The sequence below is a fragment of the Terrapene carolina genome, unplaced genomic scaffold (genome assembly GCF_002925995.2).
Source record: "Terrapene carolina triunguis isolate 2854851 unplaced genomic scaffold, T_m_triunguis-2.0 Scaffold58, whole genome shotgun sequence".
Taxonomy (NCBI): domain Eukaryota; kingdom Metazoa; phylum Chordata; order Testudines; family Emydidae; genus Terrapene; species Terrapene triunguis.
Genome location: NW_020664409.1, coordinates 77,408,749 through 77,421,708, shown reverse-complemented (window position 1 = coordinate 77,421,708; position 12,960 = coordinate 77,408,749). Strand labels below are relative to the sequence as shown.

The window sequence follows — 12,960 nt, the reverse complement described above, 5'->3', positions numbered from 1 at the left end:
CACTTGCATTTGAGGAAAGCTAGACTAATGAACAAATTGCCTTTCTGGGCATAAATCCACATGTGTCGGTTGTGCTGTTTGCTCACTGGCTGGTTAGCTCAAAAACCCCAAAGCTACTTTTGCTAACTACTCTAATCTATGTACTTTTAATGGTGTGTAGCACACCTAGACAGGCTCACTTGGAAAAGAGATTTTGGTGAAAAATTGGTAAAAAATGTATTGTTAGGTTATTTGCAATGATTTCTGAAGCTCCTAACTACAGAAAATATTTATAAAATTATCAGCCAGTTACACAAGCATGAACAAAATTAAAGGCTTTTAGATCCTTTATTACAATTGAAATATGTAGGGTCTTTTAACATATTGCCTTATTTGCATATGTATTTCTTTAATTTCATGACAATGCAACCTCAGTGGGCAACATTTAGCAAAGCCTATATTACCTCTCTGAATCCTTTCTATTATATGGCCACACAGGCTGGGGAGAGCTATTAATCCCATAGAACTCAGAGAGTATCTGATTCACAGTGCCACCTGTATGGGATTTAGTAGCTATCTGTTTAATAAGTGCTGTTGAGATAGGAACTGCACACTCTGATGGATCATCCTCTTCCCTGTCAAATGAAAACAGAAACAGAAATCAATTACAGCACTAGGTTGTCCAAACTATGGCTAACATTTTCTTTAGTGCAGCATTATGAGCGCACTCTGAAACCTGAATGATCTCATACGAAACCAGGATTAAATTAACCAGACATATAACAGAAAATGGACTCCCACAAACTTGGTAGAATATGGCATCACAGGAGATGGTAGGAACTTTTTTTTCCAAAATGCCAAAACTGGCGCACTTAATTTGTATGATCAACATAAACAGATATGGGTGCAGTAAGAGGAACTGCACAGTTTACAATATTCCATCGTATCATTTTCAGCAGCCCATGCAGTTATCTGTTCTATACATGCAATGAAAGGGAATATTCTTGGAAGTAGTGCACTGAAAGTGAAATGACAAACGATGACTCCTTTTTTATTGTAGGCATTTTCAGGAAAATACACAAGTTATACCTGGCTTGAAATGTCAAGTGATGGGTAAGATCAGGCTCTATATTTTGCAATGATTTCTCCTGCCCTTTTCCTGGAATCATTTGTGTTTCACTCAACCCCAGACTTCTTTTCTCCAAATGTATGATAATTGGATCTGGAAGATGACTCCTCATGATAAAAAGAGGGCTGAAAACAATCTACAAAGAAAAACAAAAGAAAAACAGAAAAACAAACAAAAAATAACACACTAACTTAATGTTAATTCTATTCCAGCTGCTGAAACAAGCTGTTAATAAATCTTTGCTCTGGGTCATTCTGACCTTAATTTATTTCAGAACACGAAAAGACCACAGAGCTATACAGAATTCGGAGAATGGTGAATGCACTCACTAGTCGTTGTTGTACTTGAGTGTTGGGTTCTAATGTCAAAACTGTGCACCACACATAAGTAATTGAACTGTTTGAAGATGGCACCTGCACACAGAGAGATGAATAGACAGCATTAAGATAGATTATTTTTAGCTTATAAAGCTGAACATTTGATCCCTATCAGTTAGAACTCTGAGTTACTGTAAGTCAGAAAGTAGAGAAGAGAACACTTCACCACTTTGAGTAACATTGCTCGCTCTCTTTTTTTAAATTTACATAGGAACCTAAATATGTGACATATTTAAGGTATGCAATACCATATATTTTTACTCTAATGGAGTCTAATAGGACTACTATAATTAAGGATGCAATCAGAAGTTCCTCTATCAGCTATCTGCTACTGATGAGAGGAGGGAAGGTAGTTTGGACCAGAAGAAAGTGCCATTCCGATGAATGTACATGGATAATCAGGCTGTGAGGTTTCCACCAGGTACTCTAAGCTGGAATTTGCAAAGGAGCCTGAGAGTTTTAGGTGGAAATTTTTAAATGCTATACTCAAACATCTATTTATCTTCATACCTGAATGACTGTGCTATATTCTGTGTGTTTGGAACTGAGACATACATCTCTTGACCAGTCTTCATCTCCTTTAGCTTTCACACTCAACTCCGTCAGCTCATCATTTTCTAGAACATAGGAAGGCAGCTTTTGTGTGGCTGCAAGGCAGTCAAAATGTTCTTTAACAACTGCCTGCCCATCTTGACCAATGTAGTGCTGAACCACTTTTAATTCGATGCTGTCAGCCAGATAACTACAGACCATCTGTCTTCCACAGATTATGATCTAAAACATAAAAATAGACAACCGCTGCATTACCAATTTCTGAAAAGAAAACTCAAAGGGTGTCACTGTGGAATTAAATTTAAGAGACAAGATTCTTCAAATACCTCTTGAGTAATTTTACAAGAACAATCTACAGTGAAAAAAAAAAATCGAGCAATGTTTTGTTTCTGAGAGTTGCTGAAAATGATGGAGAGTGAGCTCTTTAGATATTCCAACAGTGCATTGATTTTATAAAGAAAAATATTCTTATGACGGCCAAATGCATTGATAATTCAGAGAACCATAATTATTAAGATACCCCAAACTATGTTAAAATAACGTATGGATTTGATGTAAATGGATATTATGCAAAAAATTCAGGTAAGGTCCTGCATGGTGTTAGTGTCCTCAACTCCTATTGAGCACTTTGTAGGATTGCACTCTGTGGCTGTAGTTATGTCTTTGCCTTTCCCTGATGTCCCTATATATTGCAGTTCTCTTAGCATATGGTGTCATCGCTATGGATATTTTGAATTGTAGCCACAATGGCTTTTGAAGGGTTCCACTGAAACCCCAAATCCTGGTCACTATCTAGGGTTCACTTTCTCAAAGGAGCAAGTGTCTGCAGTATGTTTACAGGTTTCAAGCTTACCCTGAAATTAAACTCCCATTTAAACATTAAAATAAAAAACAAAGCTTCAACCAGCTCTGCGGCCCTCCACACTATGTGTATTAAATATATCTACCTAAAAATTGGCCAAACAGGTTGAGAGTTACTACTGTCCAAATCAGATGAATCACTATTGAGTAACACAAGGTGCTCTCCTATGTCTATGGACTGAATGTGTTATGTCCACCATATGCCCTGGCTTCTGCCAATTGAGGCAGAACTATTACAATATTATTACAGATATATTAACATGTTATAGGAAAACATCTGCACAGTAGCCCATTGTGTGGCTATGCCAGAAGGAGAACAGGAGTCAGTGGATGTGATTTAATTAGGCTGCAACTTTATTCCTAAATGTTCGGGAGTACCCAGCAGATAAAATTGTAGAGTGCAGGTAATTCCATAATCATTTATATATTCCTGTGGGGGGGGGGGGGGGGCTGCTGTCAGCTTTCCCCCTTTACCCATCCTGGTCCCCAGACAGCCCGCTGCTGGAATCTAGCTGCATCCCCCTTGAATGAGAGTTAAAGGGGCCATAAAGGAGAAGGGGTTGTTTCCCTGCTGTACAAGTCACAGGAGCGCTGAATCCTTCCTCTTTCCGTTCCTTTAAAGAACATGTCCTCTGTATTCCTTACCAATCCATTTGATCTGATCACCGTATCCCTTCCACACAGAGTACCTGCACTGGACATCCATGCTACGCTTACCTAAAGAGTTGTGCCATCATAGCTTAACTCCATTTTATTTTTTGCCCCAACTAAGCTTTAGGTGAGGAAGGCAAAAAAAACAACCCACCTCACCTTGGCCAATTTGGTGGTGAGGGAAAAAATTCATTCCCAGCCCGCCGAGAAAGGAGTGAATAATGTAATGCCCACAGTAGATCATGACTAAATCTAGTATTTTAACTACTTTTGTGGGTGAGAGGGTAAGTGCTGCTCTGCCTGGTCAAGGACGGGGGAAGAGGGGGAAATGGGTCAGTATCCCCAGGCTGACCTGGTATGAAGCTGCCATAGCAAGTAATTCTTTGGCTCTCTGACCCTTAAAGGGACAACACACCTTTTGAAATTTTAATTTGGTCATTTCTTTTCCCCCCTCTTTTTCAATAACCTAAGGGCCTGAGGCACACTACTGAATAAAAACATAAATAACATAACACATTCCTACTTTTCAAGAGTACAAAAATGTGCCAGAAACTGTATAACTTTGCACTGTTAGAAATTATAACCCAGGCAAAAGGATGTTTTACAAAATGTGTAAAAAATGTGCTGAGGATGAAGATTTTGTGTGCCAAGATTCATACCAGAGTGAATTCTTACAGCAGAGTCATATTAACTCTTGAAATAATCTCTATAATGTAAGTCCTGCTAGTCTCATTAAATATTATGGCATTAGTGAGCAACACTACAATTACAGGGAAATAATATAATTTAAAAATGGATTATTCATTATTTATGTAAAAAGCATAATCTAATTTACTCAGATTAAAAATGATTCCCCTATACTGTGCATAAGGGCACTTACTTGTTTTTGCACTCCACTGAGCTGTTGAATCTTGATGATAAGTGATGCTGTCCTGCCTTTGTACTGAATGGTTCTGATAAAGGTCCCTGCATTGTCCACACTGAATGGCTCAGACCAGCGCCAGTTTCCCCAACCTTCAATGCAGATGTGTAACAGCTGGAGAGGAAACAATAATTCCTTCAATGCAGAACGGCAAAAAAAGGCTTGCACTAGAATATGAGTTCCAATGTTGGGAAATGTTTCTATCCATAAAACTTAAAAATGCCAAGCAGATATTTTCATTGAAATCTGTGTAACACCCATTTTTCAGAATTGCTGACTACACAAAGAATAATGTAACACTCTGAATGATTATATTACAGTATTTCCAAAATAAATTTCCATACTGTATACTGCAAATAATTTACGCTCTTGAATGGTAAAGATCTAGTACAACACTTGTTAAGAAGAGGCCCTGCACACTATAGGGCAGGGCAAAGAAAATAAGAGTTCCTTTACTGCTCTGGAATGCCACTCTCTTTACGGTTAGCAGGTACTTCAGATACAGGCCATTTAAAAAAAATCTTTAAGCTGTCATTCATGAATTCAAACCCCTTACCCCCACCCAAAAACCCTCCAAAACAATCCATTTGGGGCGGGGGGGCGGCTCACTTGTGCTCATAAGTATATCAAATGTATCAGTATTTAAATATGTTGCTTAGAAATGGGGAACATCTCATTTGAATCAAAGTGGTGACAAGGGGCTTTTGCAGGCATAATGATACCATTATAATTATATAGTTATACCAGTATCAGTCCCCTTGTAGTCACTCTTATTCTGGAATAGGAATGCCTTTTTCTGGTTAGCTTAAACCATTTCTAAGGCAACATAGGGCTTGTCTACCTGGTGCATCACTATGCACTATAGGGGTGTAAATTCTAGTGCACACAAGCATGTTGTGTACTAACTCTCTACATGGACCTTGCTGGAACACACTCAAAGTCCCCTAGAGCACATTGACATAGTATTATTTGAAGCAGTATTACATGAACGTACACTAAGGAACTTTTAGTGTGCACAAGAAGGTCCACACAGAGAGTTAGTACAAGACATGCTTGTGTATACTAGAATTTATACCTCGGCTGGTGCGCACTAATGCACTCTATAGACAAGCCCTCAGTCTTTCATCATTCAAAAAGTCTTTCAACACAGTATGTACCTATCCCTATTCCATGGAGATTCTGTGAGCCAAAGTCCTCAGCTAATGAAAATTGATACAGTTCTTTTAAAGTCAATAAAATTACATCAATTTACTCCAGCTGAGGAGCTGGCCATTTAGCTTTTATATAGATGATTCATGGTTGTGCAAAGTTAATAAAGGACAGTTACCTGTTCCGTAACTGGCGTTCTTCGAGATGTGTTGCTCAGGTGTATTCCACTATAGGTGTGCGTGCTCGCCACGTGCACCGGTGCCGGAAGTTTTTCCCTTAGCAGTATCTGTAGTGGGGGAGCACCGCTGTGACCCCTGGAGTGGCGCCGACATATCGAGCCATAAAGGGGGCTGCGTGCTCCCCCCCACCCTCAGTTCCTTCTCGCCAGACAACTCCGACAGAGGGGAAGGAGGGCGGGACGTGGAATACACTTGAGCAACACATCTCGAAGAACACCAGTTACGGAACAGGTAACTGTCCTTTCTTCTTCGAGAGATTGCTCATGTGTATTCCACTATAGGTGACTCCAAGCTATACCTGATGGAGGCGGGTAGGCGTTTAAGTGTAAAGTTTTAAGGGTTACCCGGGCGGAGCACCGCCCTACCAAACCCGGTGTCATCTCTCGTATGGGAGACGATTGCATAGTGCGATGAGAAGGTGTGGACAGAGGACCACGTAGCAGCCCTACAGATGTCCTGAATAGGGACATGAGCCACATAGGCCGCTGACGAGGCCTGGGCTCTCTTCACAATAGGAGGCGGGGGAATCCCTGCCAGGTCGTAACAGGTGCGAATGCACGAGGTGATCCAGCGGGAAATCCGCTGGGTGGACACCGGTCGTCCCCTCATGCGCTCGGCCGATGCAATGAACAGCTGGGGAGACTTCCTAAATGGTCTGGTTCTGTCCAGGTAAAAGGCCAGCGCTCTGCGCACGTCTAACATGTGCAGGCGGCATTCCTCATTGGAGGAATGGGGCTTAGGGCAGAGGATCGGGACGAAAATATCCTGATCCATATGAAAAGCCAAGACTACCTTCGGCAAAAAGGCAGGGTGAGGGCGGAGCTGCACCTTGTCCTTATGGAAGACAGTATAGGGCGGTTCAGAGGTCAAGGCCCTGAGCTCTGAGACCCGATGGGCTGAGGTGATAGCCACTAAGAACGCCACCTTCCACGACAAGTGGAACCACGAACACGTGGCTAATGGCTCAAAGGGAGGCCCTGTGAGGCGGGAGAGCACTAGGTTCAGGTCCCAGAGCGGGACCGGGGGTCTGGTGTAAGGGAATGTCCGATCTAACCCTTTCAGAAACCGGGCCGTCATGTGATGTGAAAACATAGACAGGCCCTGCACCGGGGGATGGAAAGCCGAAATGGCCGCCAGGTGCACCCTGATGGAGGAGGGCGCCAGCCCTTGGGTCCTAAGGGAGAGGAGGTAATCGAGGACAAGCTGGAGAGACGCGGAAGAGGGAGAGGAACCTCTATCCCTCGCCCACCTAGAGACCCTATACCACTTAGCCAGGTAGGTTCGACGCGGGAGGGCTTCCTACTCTCCAGCAGGACCCTTCTCACATCCTCAGAACACCTCCCTTCCTCCTCATTTTACCATGGAGCAGCCACGCTGTCAGGCGGAGCGCGGCTAGGTTGGGATGGAGGAGACGACCTTCCTCCTGGGAGAGGAGGTCCGGGCGGAGCGGCAGCCTGCAAGGGGGCGCCGCTAAGAGCTGCAGTAGGGTCTCGTGCCAATGTTGACGGGCCCAATCCGGGGCTATGAGGATAACCCTCGCCCCGTCTGACTTCACCTTCTGTAGGACCCTGCCTATTAGAGGGAAGGGCGGGAAGGCGTAAAACAGGGGCCCCGACCATGGGATCAGGAACGCGTCGCCCCATCGGCCTCTCCCGCCCTGGAGCAGAATCGTGGGCACAGTCGATTCTGGGCGGTGGCGAACAGGTCTACCTGGAGAGTGCCCCACTGTAGGAAGATCCACCTGGCCACCTCCTTGTGCAGGGATCACTCGTGATGTTGAGAGGAGACCCTGCTCAGGCGGTCCGCGAGCGTGTTGCTCTTGCTGGGCAGGTAAAAGGCCCGCAGGAGTATGTCATGGGCTATACAGAACTCCCACAGGAGTTGGGCTTCCTGGCATAAAGCCCAGGAACGCGTGCCCCCCTGCTTGTTCAGATAATACATGGTAGTCGTGTTGTCCGTGAGGATTCTGACCACCTTCCCCTCTATGTGTTGGCAAAAGGCAACGCACGCCAGGCGCATGGCCCTGAGCTCCCTGACATTTATGTGCAGGGTCAGTTCCCCTGGTGACCACATACCCTGGGTCCTGAAGTCCCCCACGTGGGCTCCCCAGCCCAGGTCCGAGGCATCGGACACTAGATCTAGCGAGGGAGGGGGATACCCTGGAGCATGTTGCTCGGGAGGGACCACCATTGGAGGTCTGCCACCACCGTTGGTGGCACCGTGACGACCTTGTCCAGGCCATCCCTGGCCTGGGAGTACCGGGAGGCCAGCCAAAGCTGAAGGGGCCTCATCCGGAGCCTGGCATGCCGCACCACATAGGTGCATGCTGCCATGTGGCCTAGGATTTGAAGGCACACTCGTGCCGTGGTTACCGGAAAGGTCATGACCGAGGCGATGAGAGCTTTGAGCGTCTCGAATCTGTCCCATGGGAGGGAGGCCATGACCACCCGGGAATCTAACAGCACCCCTATAAAGCTTATGCACTGAACTGGGATTAACGTGGATTTCTCCTCGTTCACCAGTAGGCCTAGATCTGCGCAGGTGTCCAGCAGGAAATTCATCTGCTGCTGCACCAGAGACCGAGACCGGCCCTTGAGCAGCCAGTCGTCGAGGTAGGGGAAGATCTGCAGCCCTTTCCTCCTGAGGTGGGCCGCCACCACCACCATACACTTCGTAGATACCCTGGGGGCAGTAGAGAGGCCAAAGGGAAGGACCATAAACTGGAAGTGGTCCTGACCCACCAGGAAACGGAGGAAACACCTGTGACCCTCGAAAATGTGGATGTGGAAGTCCGCATCCTGGAGGTCCAGCGCCGCAAACCAATCCCCCTGGTCTAGGGATGGAATAATAGAGGCCAGGGACACCATGCGGAATTTGCAATGAACCAGAAAACTGGTTGAGATTCCGCAGATCGAGGATGGGCCGAAGCCCGCCTTTCGCTTTCGGGATGAGGAAATACCTGGAGTAAAATCCCTTTCCCTGGAATTCCTTTTCCACAGCTCCTAGGGAGAGGAAGCGCTCTACCTCCTGGCGGAGGAGGAGGGTATGCTCTGGGTCCCCGGCCAGCTCCCGGGACGGGGGATGGTTGGGGGGGGGTTGAAACAAACTGCAACCTGTACCCTTGGGAGATGGTGCTGAGGACCCATTGGTCCGACGTTATACGGGACCATTGCAGTCGGAAGGCCGATAAACGGTTGATAAAATGCAACTTTATTAACTGGGGGGGGGGGGGTACACTGGCAACTGGCATGGTGACCCCCCTTAACGAGTCAAAAACGCCGTTTTCCTGGCCTCTTGGCCTTCGAGGGCCCGGGCCTTGGCGCCGAATGGGATTGGCGTTGGGACCGATGCCTTTGGTCTCTCTGCCGCTTAGGCGGGGGTTCGTATCTGCCCCGAGCTGGAGGAGCAGAGGTTTGAGGCCTGGGCTTGTCCTTAGAAGGCAGGACATAGAGGCCCAGCATCTGCAGGGTGGTGTGGGAGTCCTTCCTCCCATGTAGACGGGTATCTGTCTAGTCCGCAAATAACGCTTTGCCATCAAACGGCAGGTCCTGCATTATTGACTGGGACTCCACAGACAGCCCCGAAAGCGAGAGCCATGACGCCCTTCGCATGGAGACTGCCGAAGTCATTGACCGAGCGGCTGTGTCCGCTGCGTCCAAAGCCGCCTGGAGAGCTGCTTTGGCCGCCGCCGCACCCTCCTCGACCAGAGCCCAGAACTCCTTCTTGTCCTTATCTTGAAGAAGGGGTTCGAACTTGGGGACGGATCCCCACAGATTAAACTCGTAACGGCTCAGCAGTGCCTGGTGGTTGGCCACTCTGAGCTGGAAACTGGCAGACGAATAAACCTTTTTACCAAAAGTGTCAAGTCTCCGAGCGTCCTTGTCCTTTGGTGTGGGCGTGGGCTCGCCGTTCCGCGCACGGTGGTGGACCGACTATACCACCAAAGAGTTCGGGGCCGGGTGGGTGTATAGGTACTTGTGACCCCTTGCGGGGACGAAATACTTCCTTTCGGTCTGCTTGGAAATGGGGCCAAGAGAGGCCAGGGTCTGCCAGAGGCCGGTGGTGATGTTGGCCACCCCCTGATGGAATGGGAGGGCCACCCACCCTGATACCGAGGAGGCGAGGACATTAAACAGCGTGTCGGAGGGCTCCTCCATCTCCTCGGCCCGGAGCTCGAAATTTGCTGCCACCCTCCTAAGCAGCTCTTGGTGCGCCTTGAAGTCCTCTTGAGAAGAGGGAGGCGGTACCGCAACTGTGTCAAAGGCACCGAAGAGGTAGATGGTGCGGTGCCCTCAGCCACTGACGGCATTGTAGGCTCGACGTCCGGGTAGTGTCCTGGGGTCGGTGCCGGTTGTTCGGCGCCCGCGGCCCCATCCTGGTCCCGGGGAGGTGACGCGGGGCGGCCCTGAGAGGCTCCCGCCATGGAGCGAGGTCCCGGCTGTGAGGGTGCCTGAGGCCACGGTGCCCACTGGCACCATTGTCCTTGCCAGGGCACAGCCTGGAACTGGGACGCCTGGGGCGCCGGCAGAGCTGGCTGCTCCCGCGGTGCGGTGCGGCCCGGGGAGAGATGGCTGCGCGCCGACGCCAAAGTCCTGGAGGAGAGCGCACGGTGCCGTAGGAATGACTGGAGCGGTCTCTGTCGTGACGGCTCCTGCCCCGAGACTTCGACCTGGATGAAGTCGAGAGGTAGATGTCTGAGGAGCTGTCTCTGGATTCCCTACGGTGCCTGTGGCCACGGCGCCTCGGTGCCGGGGACTCTAGGGACGGACTCGGAGCACGGCCTCTGTGACGGCGGGCGCTAGAATAGGAGCGCTGGTGCCGATGGCGTCGGGACCTGTTCCTCTCGGACTGACTCGAGGAGGAACGGCGTCGCCTCTTGTCACCTCCTCTATGGCTCTGGAGACCGGAGGAGTGGGACTCGCTCGCAGAAGAGCCGGCACGCGGAGTTGACATACGACACGGGCCTCTGCTCGGCACCTCGACCCTGGAAAGTACCTCGACCTCCGATATCTCCGGGGAGGGCTGATGGGCGCCCAAAGGCGGCTTTCCACAGGACTGGGAGCCCAACTGAGGTGGCACTCCCGGCACCGGAAAGGCTAGGATATTACGCGCAGCCTGAGCTGCCTCTGGCGTCGAAGGCATGCGCACTTCAGGCGAGGCTCGCGCGGACGGGACCAGACTACTCCGCTCAGCGCGAGTCGGAGGTCTGTCCCGACGGGGATCGTGGGCTGCCCAACTCGGGTCTGGCCTCACTCCTCTCCTTCTCTCGGCGCCGCTGAGTCTTCCCTTGCTTCTTACTGGGAGAGCGGTGCTGAGTCAACGACGGTGCCTCGCTGCGCACCGAAGATGCAGTGCCGGGCGCGGAGTGGGGTCGACACGCCTGTGCCGGGGCCAATGCCGACTCTATTAGCAAAGCACGGAGTCGGATATCACGCTCCCGCTTCATCCGAGGCTTGAAGAAGCGGCAAATCATACAACGCTCGCTAATGTGAGCCTTGCCCAGACAGCGAAGACACAGAGTGTGGATCGCTTCTGGGCATAGAGTTGCGACAAGAGTCGCACGACTTGAAGCCTGGGCCACGGGGCATGCCCCGAGCCAGGCACTAACGAAGAAAAGTTCAACAAAGAAGCAGTTCAGTGAACAAGATACCACTAAGGCTATAAATGCTGCAGCCAAGGCTGGAGCAAGTTCCGACTACCTTCACTGGCGGTAAGAAGGAACTGAGGGTGGGGGGAGCACACAGCCCCCTTTATGGCGCGATATGTCGGCGCCACTCCAGGGGTCGCAGCGGTGCTCCCCCACTACGGATACTGCTAAGGGAAAAACTTCCGGCACCGGTGCATGTGGCGAGCACGCACACCTATAGTGGAATACACAGGAGCAATCACTCGAAGAAGGAAGTGAGTTTACATATACACAATTAAAGCAATAAGCATTTCTTTCCAGAGGGCCAGCACACAGTCTAAGCACCCACTTAAGCCCTTAAAATAGTTGTGCAAAGGCTTTATGAAAACTCTCTGTGCAAGGCTGAATTGCACTCTGTATTTGGGCATCTGGGGCCGGAAGTCAATAAGAGTTCTGTCAATTAATTGGAAGCAGGAGCAGGCCCATAGTATAATTACTTGCACCAATGAAAAATAAAAGCTGTAAATATTATGTCCTGCCATGTTTAAAAAACAATTGAAAAAGGGAGATTGTGAAGTCTATAGGTCAGGGTTGTTGGCTGAGTGACTGTCCAGATATTATTCTTTTGCAGTGTCTTAGGACTGCTTTCTACGTTGACCTTTAGGAAGCAGCCACAGTAACCGCCTTCTAAGACTTTACAACTCAGTAGCCTGTTCATAATTTGTGGTGTCCTCAGCACAAGATTACACACAAAACAAAAACATCCATACAGTGGGTGGCTTCTGAATCACTCAAGTAATGACTGCTGCATTCCCATTCAAATTACTTCACCTTAGAAGAACGCTTAATGGCTTTAAAAAAAAAAAAAAAAAGTACTTTGAGGCAAAGTGTACTCCATGACATAAAAGCTCCTAGTAGCTTTGATATTTAAATATTAGTTACAGAAAAAGAAAAACAATTGTAATGGCTGGAACCATTTCAGTTTCTTACAGAAGCAGCTGGGCATATAAAAACTAAAAGAAACAAGTAAGCTGTTTACTTTGGAGAGACTAGTAGCTGGAAATTATAACAAAATAATGAAAAAAGGTACTAAAGAGTCAGTCCCAGTTAGAATATACTCAAAATACACGCCAAATACAGATGCCATACATAAAGATGTAATTAATAATTAGCATTTGCTTATAACCCCAACTTTAAGATGACTCCTGTCCTGTGTGAGCAACTTGGTCACTAACTGAATGTCATCAAGGAATATGCTGTCAGTTGTCATTTAGCAGTCATTAGTTCACAGAATGTTGACTTAGTAATTTTCTGTGTATCACAAAGATTTATGTGCATTTGATTCTATGGTTCAGAAAAAAAGATTAAGAAAAATGAGGAACAGACTGGTGTATTATCCTTTTGATTACATAGTAACTTTTTCCTCAAGCCATATCACTCAAATATTTGTGAATGCTACCATGCGACATGGAATA

The 12,960-nt window shown here is 48.0% G+C and overlaps 1 protein-coding gene across 1 annotated transcript in view; it reads right to left on the bottom strand.

The window, feature by feature from the left end:
* VPS13B (vacuolar protein sorting 13 homolog B) overlaps window positions 1-12,960 on the bottom strand; it is a 953,533-nt gene that overhangs the window by 60,030 nt on the left and 880,543 nt on the right. The window contains exons 43-47 of the mRNA XM_026663381.1: window positions 4,430-4,585; window positions 1,996-2,259; window positions 1,438-1,521; window positions 1,069-1,244; window positions 444-614 (exon numbers count right to left, since the gene is read on the bottom strand). Coding sequence (XP_026519166.1) covers window positions 444-614; window positions 1,069-1,244; window positions 1,438-1,521; window positions 1,996-2,259; window positions 4,430-4,585 — 851 coding nt within the window. The remainder of the gene's footprint in view (window positions 1-443; window positions 615-1,068; window positions 1,245-1,437; window positions 1,522-1,995; window positions 2,260-4,429; window positions 4,586-12,960) is intronic.